The sequence below is a fragment of the Pongo abelii genome, chromosome 13 (assembly GCF_028885655.2).
Source record: "Pongo abelii isolate AG06213 chromosome 13, NHGRI_mPonAbe1-v2.0_pri, whole genome shotgun sequence".
Lineage (NCBI taxonomy): Eukaryota > Metazoa > Chordata > Mammalia > Primates > Hominidae > Pongo > Pongo abelii.
In genome coordinates this window covers 120,257,683-120,279,452 of record NC_071998.2, presented here as the reverse complement: position 1 = coordinate 120,279,452, position 21,770 = coordinate 120,257,683, and the positions used below count along the sequence as shown (strand labels likewise).

At 44.6% G+C, this 21,770-nt stretch overlaps 1 protein-coding gene across 2 annotated transcripts in view; it reads right to left on the bottom strand.

Moving 5' to 3' along the window:
- Window positions 1-21,753, bottom strand: part of NUP188 (nucleoporin 188) — a 55,882-nt gene extending 34,129 nt beyond the window's left edge. For both annotated transcript variants that reach the window (XM_002820283.6, XM_054521179.2), the window contains exons 1-11: window positions 21,675-21,753; window positions 16,797-16,851; window positions 13,481-13,554; window positions 9,728-9,812; window positions 9,130-9,210; window positions 8,097-8,141; window positions 7,252-7,344; window positions 7,012-7,131; window positions 4,238-4,449; window positions 3,443-3,557; window positions 2,025-2,225 (exon numbers count right to left, since the gene is read on the bottom strand). In XM_002820283.6, coding sequence (XP_002820329.2) covers window positions 2,025-2,225; window positions 3,443-3,557; window positions 4,238-4,449; window positions 7,012-7,131; window positions 7,252-7,344; window positions 8,097-8,141; window positions 9,130-9,210; window positions 9,728-9,812; window positions 13,481-13,554; window positions 16,797-16,851; window positions 21,675-21,748 — 1,155 coding nt within the window. In that variant the 5' untranslated portion in view covers window positions 21,749-21,753. The remainder of the gene's footprint in view (window positions 1-2,024; window positions 2,226-3,442; window positions 3,558-4,237; window positions 4,450-7,011; window positions 7,132-7,251; window positions 7,345-8,096; window positions 8,142-9,129; window positions 9,211-9,727; window positions 9,813-13,480; window positions 13,555-16,796; window positions 16,852-21,674) is intronic.
- Window positions 21,754-21,770: the final 17 nt, after the last annotated feature.

The following is a 21,770-nucleotide window of genomic DNA, read 5'->3' as shown; positions in this document are numbered from 1 at the left end:
ATCAGGAAGACAAAGGGAGAAAAGAGAAAGCAGGAACCACAAATATTACAACAAAGTCAAGAATAAAATCAGAAGCGAATTATTGCCAAAATCATCAAAGTTTGTGTGGGGAAGAAGAAAACCATATCCAGCCTACAGTAAACAGTCTGCATGTGGTAATGGGAATTGATATAGCACCTGAACGGCCACCAAGGTAAGCCAACCAGTGACGAGTAGGGCCTGCTGGCTGAGTTTTCTTCCTTTTAAATAGGCTTTGTTTTGTAGAGCAGTTTTAGGTTCATAGCAAAACTGAGCAGAAAGGTACAAAGACTTCCCATATATCCTCTGCCTCCACACATAAATAGCATCCCACCAAAACAGTACAATTGTTACAACTGAATAACTTCAATTGGCATTATTATTATCACCCAAAGTCCACAGTTTACACTAAGGGTCACTCTTGTGTTGTACACTGTATGGATTTTTGGACAAGTATGACATGTATCCACCATTGTAGTATCACATGGAATAGCTTCACTGCCCTAAAAATCCTCTGTGTTCTACCTAATTCAGACCTCCTGCTCCACTAGACCGTTGGCAATCCACTATTCTCTTTAATGTCTCCAAGGTTTTGCCTTCTCCAGAATATCACGTAGTTGGAATCATATACTATGAAGCCTTTTTAGATTGGCTTCATTTACTAATATGCATTTACTGTTTTCTCCATGTCTTTTCATGGTTTGATGGCTCATTTAGCAGTATATAAATATTCTATCATCTAGATGTACAACAGTTTAGTTAGACTTACTGAAGGACCTTTTAGTTGCTTTCGAGTTTTAGTAATTACGAATAAAGCTGCTATAAAGGTCTGTGTGTATGTTTTTGTGTGGATATGTTTTCAACTCCTTTGGGCAAATGCATACCAAGGCGTATAACTGCTGATTTGGCCGGGCACGGTGGCTCATACCTGTAATCTCAGAACTTTGGGAGGCTGAGGTGGGCAGATCACTTGAGATCAGGAGTTTGAGACCAGCCTTGCCAACGTGGTGAAACCCCATCCCTACTACAAATACAAAAAATAGCTGGGCATGGTGGCAGGTGCCTGTAATCCCAGCTACTTGGGAGGCTGAGGCACGAGAATCACTTGAACCCGGGAGGCAGAGGTTGCAGTGAGCTGAGATCCACTGTACTCCAGCCTGGGCAATAGAGCAAGACTCAGTCTCAAAAAAAAGAAAAAGGAAAAGAAAAAATAATTGCTGAACCTGAGGTTTCATTTTACCACGTCAAAATGAGCTCACTAGCTGGGCACAGTGGCTCACGCCTGTAATCCCAGCACTTTGGGAGGCCGAGGCGGGTGGATGACGAGGTCTGGAGTTTAAGACTAGCTTGGCCAAGATGGTAAAACCCCGTCTCTACTAAAACTACAAAAAATTAGCTGGGCGTTGTGACAGGCACCCGTAGTCCCAGCTACTTGGGAGGCTGAGGCAGGAGAATCGCTTGAACTTGGGAGGCAGAGGTTGCAGTGAGCCAAGATCGCGCCACTGCACTCAAGCCTGGGTGACAGAGCAAGATTCTGTCTCAAAAATAAACAAACAAGCTCTCTAAACCACGCCACTCAAACCCCAACATAAGACTCAAGAGAATTTCTAATTCATCTTGTTACAGTCGATTAAGTCCCCTGAAAGTGACTTCTCCAGTCAATATGGCCAAAGCTATCTTCTTAAGATATACTTTACTGGCAAAGAGTTCAAACCGTATCTACCATTTACTGGCATTTTTGTTGCTTTGGGCAAATTACATCTCTCTGAGTCTCAATTTCCTAATGTATAAAATAGAATGATAATCTTTAACACGAAGAAGTGTTATAAGGATTCAAAAAGATAATATTCATAAACATTATAAGTAATGTCTGATGATGTCTAAACACTCTCCAAAGGTTAGTTACAACATGATCCCATTATCCACACCACCATTATAACTATTACATTATTATAATGCTTCTGCCGGCTCACTCCCATGCTCACCACCCAGAGCCTTAAACTCACATCATTTCCCCCACTTGCAAGTGACTGGAGCAATCGAGTCAAGTACTGAAACACATTCAGCTGGATGGCTGTGCCACCTATCTTCCGGACCACACTGCTTGTCTCTTCTGGGTTCAGAGTGTGACGGAGGAGAGCCCAGGCCAAAAGCACTGGGGCATGATGTGGAACATCCCCAAAGGTCAACATTAAACAGTCCATATCCTAGTGAGAGAAGAAAACACATCTACATCTCCGAACAGAAAGTGTCAACATCCCTCGACCAGATTCTTCATCATGCTCAATAAGCAAGCCATAAAGAGTGGCCTCACTCTCTCATTCTGATATTTCACTCATCTCAAACCCCCACCACCTCAAACCCCTCAATTACAATTACTCTTCCTTTTACCCACAAAATTTGTCTACTAATTTTATGTAGTCTTAAGATTATAAAATGCATGTTAAAATAGACACTTTAGAAATTTTATCCTGATCCTTCTCAAACTTTCTACGCTCTATCTTCATTTTCTATCTTCCTAACCATCTCATCTCAATGTTTTTCCCCTTTCCTCTTCTTTCACAGGCTCCCTAAATGCAGTCAATCCCCAGGGTTTTCTCCTTGGGCCTCTTTTGTCCTTGTACCATCTCCATGAATGAATCACTCTCACAGACTCAATTATCACCTTGGTATAGATGCCAGGTCTAATCAACTGTTTAACATTGTAGAGGCCAGGCACGGTGGCTCAAGCCTGTAATTCCAGCACTTTGGGAGGCTGAGGCAGGTGGATCACTTGAGGTCAGGGGTTCAAGATTAGCCTGGCCAACATAGTGAAACCGCATCTCTACTAAAAATATAAAAATTAACTGGGCGTGGTGGCGTGTGCCTGTAATCCCAGCTATTCCAGAGGCTGAGGCACAAGAATCGCTTGAACCCAGGAGGTGGAGGTTGCAGTGAGCTGAGATGGCACCACTACACTCCAGCCTGGGTGACAGAGCAAGACTCTGTCTCAAAAAAACAAAACAGATTGGCCATGGTGGCTCACGCCTGTAGTCCCAGCACTTTGGGAGGCTTAGGCGGGAGGATCATGAAGTCAGGAGATCGAGACCACTTGGCCAAAATGGTGAAACCCAGTCTCTACTAAAAATACAAAAATTAGCTGTGATCCCAGCTACTTGGGAGGCTGAGGCAGAAGAATCACTTGAACTCGGGAGGTGGAAGTTACAGTGAGCCAAGACCGCGCCACTGCATTCCAGCATGGTGACAGAGCAAGACTTCGTCTCAAAAAACCAAAACAAAACAAAACGAAAACATTGTAGAACCTCCACATCACTGAACAATGTAGAGTTCCACAACACTGAAAATTTTATGCAGCAGTTCAATAATTGAAAGCTACTACTAACTTATAAACCCTCTGGAAAAAAAGAGGCTATTCCAAGTTCACCTGACAAATAAGCCCATCCTGCGCAAACTGATGCAGTTCTCTTCTGTCATCCAAAGCACACTTATGCAAGGACTCAATATCCATGCCCTCCACCAGGATGAGCGCACTGAAGTAGCTAGAAAGAAAAATAGTATCACCATGTTATATATCCCGTTCTGAAACTCACTAGAGACAAAGATGAGATATAAGACACTGCAATATCAAAAAAACCTATTGGGCCAGGCATAGTGGCTAACGCCTATAATCCTAACACTTTAAGAGGCAGAGGTGGGAGGATCACTTGAGGCCAGGAGTTCAAGACTATCTTGGACAACAAAGTGACACCCCATCTATACCACACACACACAAAATTAACTGGTATATCTTTGCTCACAGAGTGACCAGGCCCCCAATTGTGGATATATCCATGGTCATAAATATAGAAAAAACAAGAAATTTAAAGTCCATAGACTATCACCTGAAAGAGAACAGTGAGCATATATGCCTTATTTATCACTATCTTGTTAGCATTTGCATAGTGCTTGGCCTACAACAGTTGTTCAATGAATTTTTGTTGAATGAATGGATGAACCCCTTAAATGAAGACAGTAAGTAAAAGAGCAGATTACAATACTCATTTTGAGAGTCCTCTCTCAATCCCAGTCTTTACTCCCTGCATGAAAGGGAACGTGGCAGTAGACCTATTTCTCCACCCATTAAGTGAAAAGTACACCTACCTCCCACCTGCTCACATACCACTATAGTATCAATGCTCTAAACACCGCAAGTTCCATGATGTTCAATTCACTGACTTACCCAATCCGATCTACAAAAGGATCCATAGTCTCATCCACCAGGTGCCTATTGGTCTGCCTACTACCAAATCCTTGCTCTTTAAACATCTTGGTTAATACAAGTAAGTCACTGGGTGCCATCTCAAAGTATGCATAATAAAGGAAAATAATTTCTAGCAGCATGGACTGTTCCCGAAGGCACTGAACAAACCAGCGAGACACTTGGCGCTCTGTCTGTACAACCAATGAAAACAAAATGGGAGAAAAATAACATGAGATTAAAAACAGTACTTAAAAACATTTTTTAAAGCAAGGGTCTCAATCTGTCACCCAGGATACAGTTCAGTGGCAGATTATGGCTGCTCAAACTGCTACACGAAACTGATCCTCCTACCTCAGCCTCCTAAATAGCTGAGACTACAGGCGCAAGCCACTGCACCTGGCCCGTATTTAATTTTTTTTTTTTTTAAGGGACAGATTTTTTGCTTTTTTTTTAAGAGACAGGGTCTGACTCTATCACCCAGGCTGGAGTGCAGCGGTACAATTATAGCTCATGGCAGCTGCCCTCTCACCTGAGCCTCTCGAGTAGTTAGGACTAAAAGTGAGCACAAACATGCCCGGCTCATTTTTTTTTTTTAATTTTTGGAAGAGAAAGGGTCTTGCTATGTTGCACAGGCTGGTTTTGAATTCCTAGCCTCAATCGATCCTCCTGGGAGGCCAAAGCACTGGGATTAAAGGCGTAAGCCACTGTGCCCAGCCAACCAATATATCTTTTGAGAGAGGGTCTCGCTCTGTCACCCAGAGTACACTGGTATGATCACAGCTCACCGCAGCTTTGACCCACCAGGCTCAAGCAATCCTCCTGCCTCAGCCACCCAAGTAGCTGTAACTACAGGTTAGCACCATGTCCGGCTAATTCGTTTAATTTTTTTTTTTTTTGAGACGAAGTCTTGCTCTTATCCCCCAGGCTGGAGTGCAATGGCGCAATCTTGGCTCACCGCAACCTCCGCCTCCTGGGTTCAAGCAATTCTCCTGCCTCAGCCTCCCGAGTAGCTGGGATTACAGGCGCCTGCCACCACGCCTGGCTGATTTTTTTCTTTTTAGTAGAGACAGGGTTTCACCATGTTGGCCAGACTGGTTTCGAACTCCCGACCTCGGGTGATCCGCCCACCTTGGCCTCCCGAAGTGCTGGGATTACAGGTGTGAGCCACCGCGCCCAGCCAATTTTTAAAATTTTTTGTAGAAGCAAGGTCTTGCTATGTTGCCAGGGCTGGTCTTGAATTCCTGGGCTCAACCAATCTTCCCACCTTCACCTCACAAAGTGGTGGGATTACAGGCCTGAGCCACCATACACCCAGCTGCAACAATGTATCTTAAAAATTATCTCCTATAAAGGTAGAGTAAAAATTTTCTGGACTAGCAGGGTGGCTCACGTTATAAGCCTAATACTTGAATACTTTGGGAGGCCAAAGTGGGAGGACTGTTTGAGGCCTGGAGTTCAAGACTAGTCTGGGAAACACAGTGAGACTCCATCTCTAGAAAAAGTTTTAAAAAATGAGCCAGGCATAGAGGTGCATGCCTGTAGTACCAGCTACACTGGAGCCTAAGGCAGGAGAGTCACTTGAGCTGGGGAGGTTGAGGCTGCAGTAGGCTACGATCATGCCCCTGTACCCCAGCCTGGGTGACACAGTGAGACTCTGTCACAAAAAAAAAAACAAAAAAAAAAAACCTCCCTATTTTTAATCCTTTTATTTGCATAATAATTCATTATGTGGATATGCCATAGATTATTCAACCAATACACTCAATATTTTTAATACTACATAGTATTCCACTGCACATAAATGCTATCATTGATTTTACCTGCTCACTTGGATAGATGAGCATTTAGGTTATTACCAATCCCTTGCTAATAAACTCATACTATTCAACTGAAAAAACAACTAGACATTCTTTCCAGGTGTACAGGTACAATCACCAAGAAAGACCATAAGGTGGGCCACAAAACATGAGACAGTAAAATGACAAAGAATGTATTCTGTGATAACAGAATCAAATAAAAACATTGGGAACAATAAGATGTTTCGTCTGGTATAGTACTTCACACCTGTAATCCCAGCACTTTGGGAGGCCAAGGTGGTCAGATCCCTTCAGTCCGAGAGTCCAAGACCAGCCTGGGCAACATGGTGAAACCCTATCTCTATCTCTACTAGAAATACAAAAAATTAGCTGGGCGTGGTGGCAGGTGCCTGTAATCCCAGCTACTTGGGAGGCTGGGGCAGTAGAATCGCTTGAACCTGGGAGGCGGAGGTTGCAGTGAGCTAAGATTGTGCCATTGCACTCCAGCTTGAGCAACAGAGGGAAACTTCATCTCACCAAAAAAAAAAAAAAAAAAAAAAAAGATAATCTATATGTTTTAAATGAATGAATAAATAATTTAACTTGCAGCTCTATAAGCAAGGGCATACAATTCTCCTAAGAGTTATAGTCCAGGTGTAGTCGCTAACGCTTGTAATCCCAGCACTTTGGGAAGCTGAAGTGGGCGGATCACCTGAGGTCAGGAGCTCGAGACCAGCCTGGCCAACATGGTGAAACCCTGTCTCTACTAAAAATGCAAAAATTGGCTGGGCGTGGCGACGGGTGCCTGTAATCCGCTGAGGTAGGAGAATTGCTTAAAACCAGGAGACGGAGGTTGCAGTGAGCCGAGATCACTCCACTGCACTCCAGCCTGGGTGACAGAGGGAAACTCCATCTTAAAAAAAAAAAAAGTTACAGGAGAGCACAGTAACCACATACCATGAGATTTCCATGTGTCTCCCAAGTTGGTGCTTCAGTTTTATAAAGCTCTTCAAACTGCTGTCTGTATTTTGAAACTAGTTCCTTCTCCAATTTATCAACACAGTCTGCATATTCAACCTTTAAAAAATCAAAAGAGTAAATTATACCTAGAATAAAAGGTAAATATTCAAATAAATATTAATGAAATTATTAAGATGATACAGTATAAAGAGAAGCAAGAAGACTAAACAAGCTTACCCTATAGGGGTGTCTTTCATCTTGGAAGTAAGTGAGAAGGTGTAAGACACAACGAAGAATACAGGTTCTTTCTTCATAATAATAATCTGCAATCTGAGGAACCCAAAATTCAAAATCAGTTACTCACCTTTGCATATAGGAAACTCAAGTTTCAATTTACTGATAATTTCACTTAAAGATGTGGATGCAAAAGTTCAATTTATATAAATAAGGAATCACAGAAATGCAAACATACTGAATTAGGCCAAAATAAAGCAAAAGACATTCATAAACCAGAATACACAGGATGAAAGGAATTGTTTAATAATATACACAAGCTTCCAAAAATGTTTTCTGGCATAATTTCTCAGAGCATTCATGTAGCACACAATGCTATCAACTGGCAGGCCAAACACATAAAAACAAATATAAAAATTCCACTGATATACGTCCTAATTGCTTCTAACTAATGTACTTAGTTCTCACTAAATATAAAATAGGAAACTTCTTCAGAAGTCACAAATTACATTTTAACACGAGATCCTAAGTGAGAAGGTTGCTGGAAAGGTACTGAAGAACAAAGAAATAAAGACATACAAATTAATCTTGTTGGACTTACACCTAAAGAAAAAATATCCATGAACTTGTTCTCACCACCAGTAGCTGAAGAATCTCCTTGGGAGAAACTTCTCTACTGGGTCCAGTGGATAAAAGCATCATTTCACAAATGAGTTAATATGCTTCTTCATAAAGACCTCCATGCTTACCCAACAAAGAGTCAAAAGCCAGCAATGCTCAGGAAAATGAGGTCAAGAAGCTGTTACTCAATTTTACATCAAAGAATAGAAATGGTGACTACTACTGACCTTCAGGATTAAGGCCTGGCTCTGCCTCTCATCTTGTAGTACTGTCTGAAAAGAAAAACAGAGCAGTTAAGAGGCCATCTTTTAGGCAAAACTCAAGTAATAAAAAGATAGATACCTTCACTTCATCCTTCAAGATTATAATTGCACATTTGTTTCTACATATACTTTCCACCTTACTTTTTACCCAAATGTACCCAAACCTGTGCTCAAATCCCTCCCCTTCTCCTCTGGCCTCAGTCCTCTTATGTAAAATGAGGGGCTGGACAGGCTAGAAACTCTACCAAATCCTGGCCGGGCGCGGCGGCTCACGCCTGTAATCCCAGCACTTTGGGAGGCCGAGGCGGGCGGATCATGAGGTCAGAAGATCGAGACCATCCTGGCTAACACGGTGAAACCCCGTCTCTACTAAAAATACAAAAAATTAGCCGGGCGTGGTGGCAGGCACCTGTAGTCCCAGCTACTCGGGAGGCTGAGGCAGGAGAATGGCGTGAACCTGGGAGGCAGAGTTTGCAATGAGCCAAGATCACACCATTGCATTCCAGCCTGGGCGACAGAGCGAGACTCCATCTCAAAAAAAAAAAAAAAAAAAAAAAAGAAACTCTACCAAATCCTTATCACCTCTAATAGCCCAAGATTCTATGATTAACATGTCAGTCTTTGACCTCTCCACTCCTCCAAGTATGAAGACAGATCTCAGCTTACGTGCATATATATTCTTTACTTTTTAAAGAGACAGGGTCTCACTCTTTTGCCCAGGCTGGAGTGCAGTAGTGCGATCACAGTTCACTGCAGCCTCAAACTCCTGGACTCAAGTGATCCTCCTGCCTCAGCCTCCCAAGAAGCTGGGAGTACAGGCACAAGCCACTGCACCCAGGTCATGTTTTTTTAAAGCCTTTAGTAGGTCTTCCCTGAAAATGACTGTACCTGATCACCTACCACCAATAAAAGAATTGGTGCCAAAATCCTACATTATCTAAAACCAACAGGGAAAAAGGATAAAGGCAGAAGAAAAGAGCTGACATAAACCACAAACCTTTACTGAGTTCCGAGTACCCCTGTAGTCCTCTTGCAGGTAACACTGGAGTAACTGCACACTCTGTTCTTCATCAAGACCCTGAAACACAGAGATTTTAAGTAAGGAACAGCTCAGAAATTGCACACAAGATGCAGAGAATTTAAAGATTTGTCTTCTACAATGAACACAGGACTTGAATAAACAAAAATGCTTCTCAAAGATTCATAAAACATAACAATTCTGACTCTAATAGAAGACAAGAGCCAGTCACTGACATACAATTTTTATTACAATTAAATGTACATGCCAGAAACAACGATGCTTATTCACCAAGCACATTAATACAGCAGAAGGCATGATGTGAGCTTCCAAAATGACAAACTTAGTCACCTTAAAGACCACCACATGTCTGGTGAAGAAAACCCTATGATATGCAGTGAATGGATCAGGCAACTTTGACCTGTAACTTTTAGGGAGAAGAGCTGCAACCTGTGTATTTATAAAACAATTTAATCCCCAAAACAAAAATAAACTGAATTTTCACTATCACTAGCAACATAACCACGCACATCCACACTGCAAGTAATAAATTGAGCGAGTGCTAATTTTTACTCACCAAAAACTTGCTGATTCTTAAACCCAGTTCCTTCAATGGTGAAGCTACATCTTTATTAGCTTTCACTTTTTCAGCTGAACTTGGACTATGAAAAGAACAGTGAATCATTTCTTCATTCTCAATAGCCCACTGAGTTTAAAATAAAAATATTTTAAAATATTTTTCGTACAGACTATTTTCTGCCCTTCAGATGCCTATACACACACACAAACACACACACGCGTGCACGCGCACACACACACACACATATTCACCTCTACAGACTTCATAACACAGAACTGATTATGCCTAAGTAACAAAACAAAACAAAAAAAGTGGTTAAATTACAGTTATAACAATGTTATTTGTAAACACATTAAGTTACATTATTTTTGATCCCTACTACTACCCTAAAAGGCAAATATTACTATTCTCCTTTTACAAATGGAATTGCCAGCACTTAGAAAGGGTAAATAACTTACCAAAAATCCCACAGCTCATAAACAGTTGCTAAAATTTAAAACCAGGTCTGTGGTATACATACATATATTAATATATTATCTGTAATAGCTCCGTCTACTGAGAAGGCCTAGGATTTCTAACACTCCAATAGCAGGAGGCACATGCAGTGCCCAGATCCTGCTTTATAATACCATTCTCTAATAACAGGATTCCTTGGAGAATTGGTTGATTCTAGAGCCAGGGCAAGGAAAATACAAGAAAATCTTGAAGCATCTTATAGTGAAACGAAGTACAGAAGGGCTTAAGAAACCAAAGTCCTTTCGGTAGGAGATGACGTAATAGAAAAAAAGAAAAGAAAAAAAGAAAAAAGGAAGGACACGCCCAAAGGACAGAGGCCAACCTAAAAGAATGCCCAATGGCCAAAGCTGAAACAAGGTATAAACAAAGTATAAGATAAATAAAATAAATATATTTGAGTCCATACTGATATAAACTAATAATAAATAAATAGGGTAGGGAGGGGCCAGAACAATGGCTCATGCCTGTAATCCCAGCACTTTGGGAGGCCAAGGCAGGAGGGTAGCTTGAGGCCAGGAGTTTGAGACCAGCCTAGACAACAAAGTGAGACCCTCATCTCCACCAAAAATGAAAAAAATTAGCTGGACATGGCTATATTTAGTACTCACTTCCAAAAAATAAAACAGAAAAAGAGAAAAAAGTAACTTTACAGAGGAGAAACTTGGCAAATGCCTCCTTAACTGAGTGACCAAGATTAACATCACTAGTGACTGCATGTGGACAGCACGTATTCTCTGCTATGATGTGGTAAGAAGGGTAGCTCGGCCAGGTGCGGTGGCTCACGCCTGTAATCCCAACACTTTGGGAGGCTGAGGTGGGCGGATCACCTGAGGTCAGGAGTTCAAGACCAGCCTGACCAATATGGTGAAACCCTGTCTCTACTAAAAATACAAAAATTAGCCAGGCATGGTGGCATGCATCTGTAGTCCCAGATACTTCGGAGGTTGAGACAGAATTGCTTGAACCCAGGAGGCAGAGGTTGCAGTGAGCTGAAATCGCGCCACTGCACGCCAGCATGGGCAACAAGAGCGAAACTCCATCTCAAAAAAAAAAAGAAGAGCACCTCACCTCTGTGTATTTTTCCCAAAAACTCACAACCCCAGTCTAATAATAAGGAAAACATCAGACAAACCCAAATTGGGAGCATACTACAAAATAACTGACTAGTCCTCAAACTTGTTCAAGGTCATGAAAATCAAGGTAAGACTAAGACATTGTCGACATTGTCGCCGGGCACGGTGGCTCATGCCTGTAATCCCAGCACTTTGGGAGGCCGAAGCAGGCGGATCACGAGGTCAGGAGATCCAGACCATCCTGACGAACACAGTGAAACCTCGTCTCTACTAAAAATACAAAAAATTAGCTGGGCGTGGTGGTGGGCACCCGTAGTCCCAGCTACTCGGGAGGCTGAGGCAGGAGAATGGCGTGAACCCAGGAGGCGGAGCTTGCAGTGAGCTGAGATCGTGCCACTGCACTCCAGCCTGGGCCACAGAGCGAGACTTCGTCTCAAAAAAAAAAAAAAAGACTAAGACATTGTCACAGCTAAGAGGAGACTACAGGCACTTGACAACTAGGTTGGATCCTGGAACAGAAAAAAGATAGTAAAGAAAACAGTAGGCTGGGTATGGCGGCTCATGCCTGTAATCTCAGCACTTTGGGAGGCCGAGGCAGGCAGATCACTTGAGATCAGGAGTTCAAGGCCAGACCGGCCAACATGGTGAAACCCCATCTCTACTAAAAATACAAAAATTAGCAGGCATGGTGGCGGGCGCCTGTAATCCCAGTTACTCAGGAGGCTGAGGCAGGAAAATCGCTTAAACCCAGGACGTGGAGGTTTCAGTGAGCCGAGATCGTGCCACTGCACTCCAGCCTGGGTGACAGAGGAAGACTCCATCTCAAAAACAAAAACAACAACAACCACAACAAAAAATAACAGACACTGGGGCCAGGAGTGGTGGCTCACACCTGTAATCCCAGCACTTTGGGAGGCTGAGGCGGCAGGATCCCTTGAGGTCAGAAGTTCAAGACCAGCCTGGCCAACATAGTGAAACCCCATCTCTACTAAAAACAGAAAAAAATTAGCTGGGCGTGGTGGTGGGCACCTGTAATCCCAGCCACTTGGGAGGCTGAGGCAAGCGAATCACTTGAACCCGGGAGGTGGAGGTTGCAGTGAGCCGAGATGTGACACTGCACTCCAGCCTGGGCGATAAGAGCAAAACTCCATCTCAAAAAAAAAAAAAAAAAAGAACAGACACTGGAATGAGACCACCAGGGTCAAATCCTGGTTCTATCACCTACTAGCTGTGTGACCATGAGAAGTTACTTAATCTCTTTGTGCCTCAGTTTCCCCATTGGTAAAATGGAAACAATGATAAGAGTACCTAAATGTGATAATATAGTGATTATCTTTTTAAAAAGTTCATGTATTTTAGATACATAGTCAAGTATTTGCAGATAAAATAACAAGGAATCTGGGATTTACTTCAAGGTAATTACGGGGGAAGAATTAACAGACAGATGAATAACAAGGAAAATTTCATCGTTAACCTAAGAGAATGAAAATGGAAGGTAAAGATGTAATACATTCAAAAGAAGTACAAAAGTAGAAGGGAAATGAGGGTGACTTAGACTATAATGCATAATAGAATGAGATCTGGACTAGGAATCAAGATCAAATAAGCCCAGCCCTACAAGTTGCATTCTCTTTATTTGTAACTACTTTATATTTTATTACTATGTTTTCCACTACCCAATAAAAAGATCTATATATTCACCCAAAGAATAAAAGTAGTAACTATCTCAAAGGGGTGTTGTGGGGATTAAATAACTTTTGATAAGTCAGGTGCTTAGAGTAATAATTGTTACATAGTTAACACTACACAAGTGTCAGTTGTTAGTATCATCCTTCACTGCTATCTCCCACCAATTAGTGCTCACACAGACACTGTGGACTCTGAATAAATATTAGAAAATTCGTTCAATGTTTAATAAATTCTCATCCCCACACATAGATCATAATTATATTCTACAATACTGTATTTCTAGAAGGAATTTCCTTTTCTTTCAGTCAACGAAAAAACAAATGTACCGTACTGTTTTCCACTGGTAAACTAAATTGTATTATCTCTGGTATGTATAACCCTACAATATCATCAAAGCATATAGGAGGATGGTTTTATCCATGTCAGCTTCCTTAGGGGAATTACTTTAACCAGACACCTGGAATTGCCATACCTGGGAGGTTTGTAGTAAGAAAGTCCCTCTAACAATCGCCGCCAATGTTTATTCAGTTCTGCCTCAATCTGACTCTGGAAAAGAACAAGGCAATTATACAAATGCAGTTTTTTTTTTTTTTTTTTTTTTTTTTGAGATAGAGTCTCACTCTGTCACCCAGGCTGGAGTGCAGTGGCACAAACTTGGCTGACTGCAACCTCCGCCTCCCAGGTTCAAGTGATTCTCGAGCCTCAGCCTCCTGAGTAGCTGGAATTACAGGTGCCAGCCACCACACCCAGCTAATTACTGTATTTTTAGTAGAGATGAGGTTTCACCATGTTGGCCAGGCTGATCTCGAACTCCCCACCTCAGGTGATCTGGCCGCCTTGGCCTCCCAAAGTGCTGGGATTACAGGCGTGAGCCAAGGCACCCAACCGCAAATGCAGTTTTTTGTGGTGTTTTTTTTTTTTTTTTTTTTGAGACGGAGTCTCACTCTATCGCCCAGGCTGGAGTGCAGTGGCACAATCTTGGCTCACTGCAACCTCCGCCTCCTGGGATCAAGCAATTCTCCTACCTCAGCCTCCTGAGTAGATGGGACTACAGGTGCACGCCACCACGCCAGTCAGTTTTTTTGTATTTTTAGTAGAGATGGGGTTTCACCATATTGGCCAAGCTGGTCTTGAACTCCTGACCTCGTAATCTGCCCATGTCAGCAAAGTGCAGGGATTACAGGTGTAAGCCACTGCGCCCGGCCCAAATGCAGTTTTATTAATAATCAGACTCGGCCAGGCACGGTGGCTCACGCCTGTAATCCCAGCACTTTGGGAAGCCAAAGTGGGCGGATCCCCTAGGGTTGGGAGTTGGAGACCAGCCTGACCAACATGGAGAAACCCTGTCTCTACTAAAAAATACAATTAGCTGGGCGTGGTGGTGTATGCCTGTAATCCCAGCTACTCGGGAGGCTGAGGCAGGAGAATCACTTGAACCTGGGAGGCAGAGGTTGTGGTGAGCCGAGATTGCACCAATGCACTCCAGCCAGGACAACAAGAATGAAACTCCGTCTCAAAAAAAAAAAAAAAAAAAAATCAGATTCCAGAATCACACTAAGTATTACACATTCCTTTGAATGTTTTTAATATGCATTTTTCCCCACAGTTGAAATCATTTTGAATACAGAATTCTGTAACCTTTTCTTTGCTTAACATTATAACATACTGACTTAACCTTATTATGAAAGTCTTGATAAACATACTTTCAAGTTGCTGCATAATACTTGTATCAAGTTGGTAGATCATAATTCATTTACCATTCCTCTAATGTTTGATATACTTAAGCTGACTGTAATTATTTAAAAATATAAATGAGGTTGTGGTGAAGTTTGCTTTGTTGTTTTTTGAGACAGGGTCTTATTCTGTCACCCAGGCTGGAGTGCAGTGATGCAATCATGGCTCACTGCAGCCTTGATATCCTGAGATTAAGCGATCTTTCCACCACAGCCTCCTGAGTAGCTGGAACTACTAATACAAGCATATGCCACCAGGCCTGACTTTTTTTTTTTTTTTGAGATGGAGTCTCGCTTTGTCACCCAGGCTGGAGTACAGCTGCGTGATCTCAACTCACTGCAACCTCCACTTCCGGGTTCAAGCGAATCTCCTGCCTCAGCCTCCCGAGTAGCTGGGATTACAGGCATGCACCACCACACCCGGCTAATTTTGTATTTTTAGTAGAGACAGGGTTTCTCCATGTTGAGGCTGGTCACGAACTCCTGACCTCAGGTGATCCGCCCGCCTCGGCCTCCCAAAGTGCTGGGATTACAGGCATGAGCCACCGTGCCTGGCCAAGAATCTTTCTTAGGTTGAGGTAGCAGAATGATATTTGTACCCCTACTCTCAGCAGCCAATCAATGAACACAGGTATCTTTTCATAAAAGGAATCAATGAAATACAAAGGTAGATTTAAAAGACTTCAGTGGCTAGGCTAGGTAGTCTCATTTCAGCAAAGAAGTAGGGAATGCATAACGTTTATAAAGCTTTTTGCTTTTTTGAGCTGGGGTCTCGATGTGTCTCCCAGGCTTGAGTTCACTGCAGCCTCAACCTCCCAGGATCAAGCAATCCTCCCACCTCGGACTCCTAAGTAGCTGGGACTACAGACATGCACCACCATGCCTGGCTAATTTAAAAAAAAATTTTTTGTAGAGACAGGGTCTTGCTATGTTGCCAGGGCTGGCCTTGAGCTTGTGCACTCAATTGATCCTTCTGCCTTGGCCTTCCAAAGTGCTGGGATTACAGGCAAGAGCCACTGCATCTGACCACGTTTATAAAGTTTTAGGAATTAAAAAAAGTGTTTACACCAGAAACAGCGGCTCATGCCTGCAATCCCAGAACTTTGGGAGGCTGAGGTGGGCAGATCACCTGAGGTCAGGAGTTCGAGACCAACCTGGCCAACATGGCAAAACCCTGTCTCTACTAAAAATATAAAAATCAGCAGGGCGTGGTGGTGGGCACCTCTAATCCCAGCTACTGGGGAGGCTGAGGCAGGAGAATCACTTGAACCCAGGTGGCAGAGGTTGAAGTGAGCCAAGATCGAGCTACTTACACTCCAGCCTGGGAGCAAGACTCTCCCCTCAAAAAAAAAAAAAAAAAAAAAAGTGGCCGGGTGCAGTGGCTCACGCCTGTTATCCCAGGACTTTGAGATGCCAAGGCAAGTGGATCACCTGAGGTCAGGAGTTCAACACCAGCCTGGCCAACATGGTGAAACCCTGTCTCCACTAAAAATACAAAAATTAGCCAGGTGTGGTGGCATGCACCTGTAATCTCAGCTACTCGGGAGGCTGTGGCAGGAAAATTGCTTGAACTCGGGAGGCAGAGGTTGCAGTGAGCTGAGATCATGCTATTACACTCCAGCCTGGGTAACAAGAGTGAAACTCCATCTCAAAATAAATAAATAGGCCAGGCGTGGTGGCTCACACCTATAATCCCAGCAATTTGGGAGGCCAAGGAGGGCAGATCACCTAAGGTCGGGAGTTCGAGACCAGCCTGACCAAAATGGAGAAACCCCATCTCTACTAAAAATACAAAATTAGTCGGGCGTGGTGGTGCATGCCTGTAATCCCAGCTACTCGGGAAGCTGAGGCAGTAGAATCGCTTGAACCTGGGAGGCGGAGGTTGCGGTGAGCCAAGATCATGCCATTGCACTCCAGCCTGGGAAACAAGAGCGAAACTCTGTCTCTAAATAAATAAATAAATGTGTTTACTTCCTACATTAAAAAAAAGTGTTTTTTTGTAACAAAAGCTACACAAAGAACCCAGAGAACTCACTCAAGAACACCACCACTTACCAGCTCTCTCAGAGCTGACCTTCCAAGCAGAATAGTCCACAGTTCTCTACTGCTCCTGCAAAATGAGAGAACAGAGGTAATTTTGCTCTTTTTGATCATACAAACTTGTACACTGCCTCATAGCCATTTTGTCTACTCTCTGAAAGCAAAAAATCTCAATATACAAAATGATTTGTTAAATTTTTGGAAAGTAATCTTGTTATATAATAATATTGTTAGGGCCGGGAGCGGTGGCTCATGCCTATAATCCCAGCACTTTGGGAGGTCAAGGTGGGCGGATCACGAGGTCAGGAGATCGAGACCATCCTGGCTAACACAGTGAAACCCCGTCTCTACTGAAAAAAAAAATTAGCCGGGCGTTGTGGCGGGTGCCTGTACCCCCAGCTACCTGGGAGGCTGAGGCAGGAGAATGGCATGAACCCAGGAGACAGAGCTTGCAGTGAGCCAAGATCGTGCCACTGCACTCCAGCCTAGGCGACAGAGCAAGACTCCGCCTTAAAAAAAAAAAATTTTTTTTTTCAGAAGGTTAATGTTCAAAATAAAAATTAGGAAACTAAAACATGAGATTTTAACCTGGTCAGGCGCGGTAGCTAATGCCTGTAATCCCAGCACTTTGGGAGGCTAAGGTGGGTGGATCACTTGAGGTCAGGAGTTTGAGACCAGTGTGGCCAACATGGCCCCATCTCTACTAAACAAAAACCTCGTCTCTACTAAAAATATAAAAATTAGTCGGGCATGGTGGCGGGTTCCTGTACTCCCAGCTACTTGGGAGGCTGAGACACAAAAATCGCTTGAACCCAGGAGGTGGAGGTTGCAGTAAGCCAAGATCACACCACTGCACTCCAGCCTGGGTGATGACGTATCTCTGTCTTAAACAAACAAAAAAGGAAATTCCCTCAGTAAATAGTTATTTTTAAAAAAGTTATTAAAGGGACAGAGATTGTATTTTGTCAGATCCTAAACCAACACCTAGAATAGTAATCTGTAATAATCAACACTGCTTAGAAAGCCTATTTGCAGAGAGAAGGGATGAAAAGGTCCTAAAATATCCTTAACATTTTGCAAAAAGGATGCAAGCTATGGCTGGACGTGGTGGCTCACGCCTGTAATCCCAACATTTTGGGAGGCCGAGGTGGGCGGATCACGAGGTCAAGAGATCGAGACCATCCTGGCCAACAAGGTGAAACCTTGTCTCTACTAAAAATACAAAAATTAGCTGTGCATGGTGGTGCGTGCTTGTAGTCCCAGCTACTCGGGAGGCTGAGGCAGGATAATCGCTTGAACCTGGTAGGCAAAGGTTGCAGTGAGCCGAGATCACTTCACTGCATTCCAGCCCGGAGACAGAGCGAGACTCCTTCTCAAAAAAAAAAAAAGAAAAAAAAAAATGAAAGCTATGTTAACTACAAGTTTTGTAAAACTGAAAAACAGGCTGGGCATGGTGGCTCACACCTGTAATCCCAGCACCTTGGAAGGCCAAGGCAGGAGGAGTACTTGAGCCCTGGAATTTGAGACCAGCCTAGGCAACATGGCGAATCCGTCTCTACAAAAAAATACAAAATTAGCTAACATGGGCCAGACACAACAGCTCACACCTGTAATCCCAGCACTTTGGGAGGCTGAGGCAGGCAGATCACTTGAAGTCAGGAGTTCGAGACCAGCATGGACAACATGGTGAAACCCCCATCTCTACTAAAAGTACAAAAATTAGCCAGGCATGGTGGCACACGCCTGTAGTCCTAGCTACTCGGGAGGCTGAGGCACAATAATCACTTGCACCCAGGAGGCGGAGGTTGCAGTGAGCTGAGATCACACCACTGCACTCCAGCCTGGGCGACAGAGCAAGACTCTATCTCAAAAAAAAAAAAAAAAAAAAAAAAATTAGCCAGTGTGGTGGTCTGCACTTGTGTTCCCAGCTCCTGGGGGCGCTGATGACGTAGGAGGCTCCACTGAGCCCCAGAGGGTGAGGCTGTAGTGAGTCATAATCACGAGTGATCAAGGAGGATCACCTGAGCCCAGGAGTGCAAGATTAGCCTGGGCAACACAGTGAGACCTTGTCTCTACAAAAAATACAAAAATCAGCCAGGCATGGTAGAGTGTGCCTGTAGTCCTAGCTACTTTGGAGACTGAGGTGGGAGAATCAATTGAGTCAGGGAAGCAGAGGTTGCAATGAGCCAAGATCCTGCCACTGCACTCCAGCCTGTGTAACAGAACAAGACCCCTTCTCCAAAAAAAAAAAAAACAAAAAAAAAACACAAAAAACTAACACAAAGCTCTAGCTCTGTTTTAAAATTGTCAGCCTGTAATCCCAGCACTTTGGGAGGCCGAGGCCAGCGGATCACCTTGAGGTCAGGAGTTGGAGACCAGCCTGGCCAACATGGTGAAACCCTGTCTCTACTAAAAATACAAGAAATTAGCTGGGTGTGGTGGTGGGCGCCTGTAATCCCAGGTACTCAGGAGACTCAGGCAGGAGAATCCTCTGAATCCAGGAGGCAGAAATTGCAGTGAGTGAAAATCGGGCCAGTGCACTCCAGTCTGGGCGACAACAGCAAGATTCTGTCTCAAATAAATAACTAGTCTTTCAGGATTTTCTCATCAAAAGAAGTTTAAACACACCTAAAAGTTACATATCTCTTTCCTATTGGTTAATGCTTTAAAAGCAACTTCAATTCTGCTCAATGAATAGCCACCAACTCCCACATGGCACACTGGAATCACTAATCATTTTTCTGATAACAAGACAGTATTCAGGCCGGGCATGGTGGTTCATGCCTGTAATCCAGCACTTCAGCACTTCAAGAGGCCGAAGAGGGCAGACCACTTGAGGTCAGGAGTTCCAGACCAGCCTGGCCAAAATGGTGAAACCCTGTCTCCACTTAAAACACAAAAATTAGCCGGGTATGGTGGTGTGCACCTGTAGTCTTATCTAATGGGGAGGCTGAGGCAGGAGAATCACTTGAACCCGGGAGGCAGAGATTGCAGTGAGCCGAGATCGCGCCACTGCACTCCAGCCTGGGCAACAGGAGCGAAAAAAAAAAAAGGAAGGAACAGTAGTGACAACACTGCCCCAACACTGCTGGCACAAAACGGCAGGGGAGGAAAAAGCAAACTGTTCCTCACAAGGTTCATTCCTTGTCCGGTGGAAATTGCAAAGACATCTCAATTCCAGCTGAGAGGTGAAGGAAGTCATATCAGAGAGCATGGGCAATATGTGTAATAAGTATTTACTGACAGCCTATCATACATGCTCTTCTGGGTGCTGAGAATACAGTGGTGGCCGGGCGCAGTGGCTTACACCTATAATATCAGCACTTTGGGAAGCCAGCAGGATCACTTGAGCTCAGGTGTTCGAAACCAGCCTGGGCACCATAGCTAGACCCACATCTCCAGAAAGCATCTAAAAAAAATTAGCCAGGCGTGGCGGCGTGCGCCTGTAGTCCCAGCTACTCAGGAGGCTGAGGCAGGAGGATGGCGTGAACCCGGGAGGCGGAGCTTGCAGTGAACCGAGATCGCGCCACTGCACTCCAGCCTGGGCAACAGAGAGAAACTCTGTCTCAAAAAAAAAAAAAAAAGAGAGAGAGAGAGGGAGAATACAGCGATGAACAACGTAACAAAAAAGTGGGGAAAACGGTTGGGCGCAGCGGCTAACACCTGTAATCCCAGCACTTTGGGAGGCCAAGGAGGGTGGATCACGAGGTTGAGAGACTGTGACCATCCTGACCAACATGGTGAAATCCCGTCTCTACTAAAACTACAAAAATTAGCTGGGCGTGGTGGCAGGCGCCTGTAGTCCCAGCTACTTGGGAGGCTGAGACAGGAGAATCGCTTGAACCCGGGAGGCGGAGGTTGCAGTGAACCAAGATCGTGCCATTGCATTCCAGCCTGGGCGACAGAGCGAGACTCCGTCTCAAAAAAAAAAATGGGGAAAACACTGCTGGCACAGGGAAGGATAAGAGACGGGGATGTTTAATTTTAAGGAGAGAGGGTGGTGGGAAGAACGAACACCTTCGAGCTGCAATGTGGAAGACAGAGGGAGGCGTGGTGGTCTGGTTATAGCACTGGAGGCACGCAGACTTCAGCCTGAATCCTCTCTTTAACACTTGGCTAGCTCTGCGCTGGACTTCTGAGTCATCTGTGAAATAGAAGGCGCCTCTCGGAGTTGCGAGAATTGAATGAGATAACTCATGGGAAGCGCTCCACCAGGGTCTGACGCTAGAAAGCACTTTGTCAGAATTGTAGCTTTCGTATATAATATTTCATCTTCTTGTCCCTAAAGCCTAGTTCAATCCCTGAAATCTCTTGGAGGATTTGGACATGCTGGCTGACTGATTCAGTGCAAGAAAAGAACGATTCCAGGCGCGGAGAAGGCAGAAGCCGCAAGCGTGGCTCCGCTCAACGCGAAACAAAATCCTAACAAGAACAGATCGCGGGAGAGGTTGGGGAGCCAGCAGGGCGCACTCGACGCCGGGGCAGGACACTGGGAGCCTGCAGCAGGGACGTGGGTGGGGGGTACCCCAGGCGACCGCAAAGCTCCCCGTGGCTCGAGGGAGCGTCACGGCCGGAGAAGGAAGGGCGGGTAAGGCGCCAAGAGACGCGCCGGAGGTGAGAGAAGAGGAAGGCAAAGGGCCCTGGGTGAGGAGATGGGAGGCCGAGCGCGGAGGGAAGGGGTGAAGAGCCGGCCCCCCTCCTGAAGAAGACTCTTCAGATCCCCGCGCGCGGGGACCGTTTGGACGTAACCGCCTCCCGTCTCGGTGCCCGTCCACCCAGCCGGGGTTGGCCCTGCCACCGTCGCCACATCCCGCCTCCAATTCCCGCCCCGCTTCCGCTCGGCTTTGACCCCGCGCTTCACAGCCACCCCGGTCCACTCTACCCGCTCCGCACCTCACACACGGCCCGCCGGCGGCCGCCGCCATCTTCGCGCGCGCGCGCGCCCTAACCCCGCCCCCAGACGACATACCCACGTGACCGCTCGCCCCC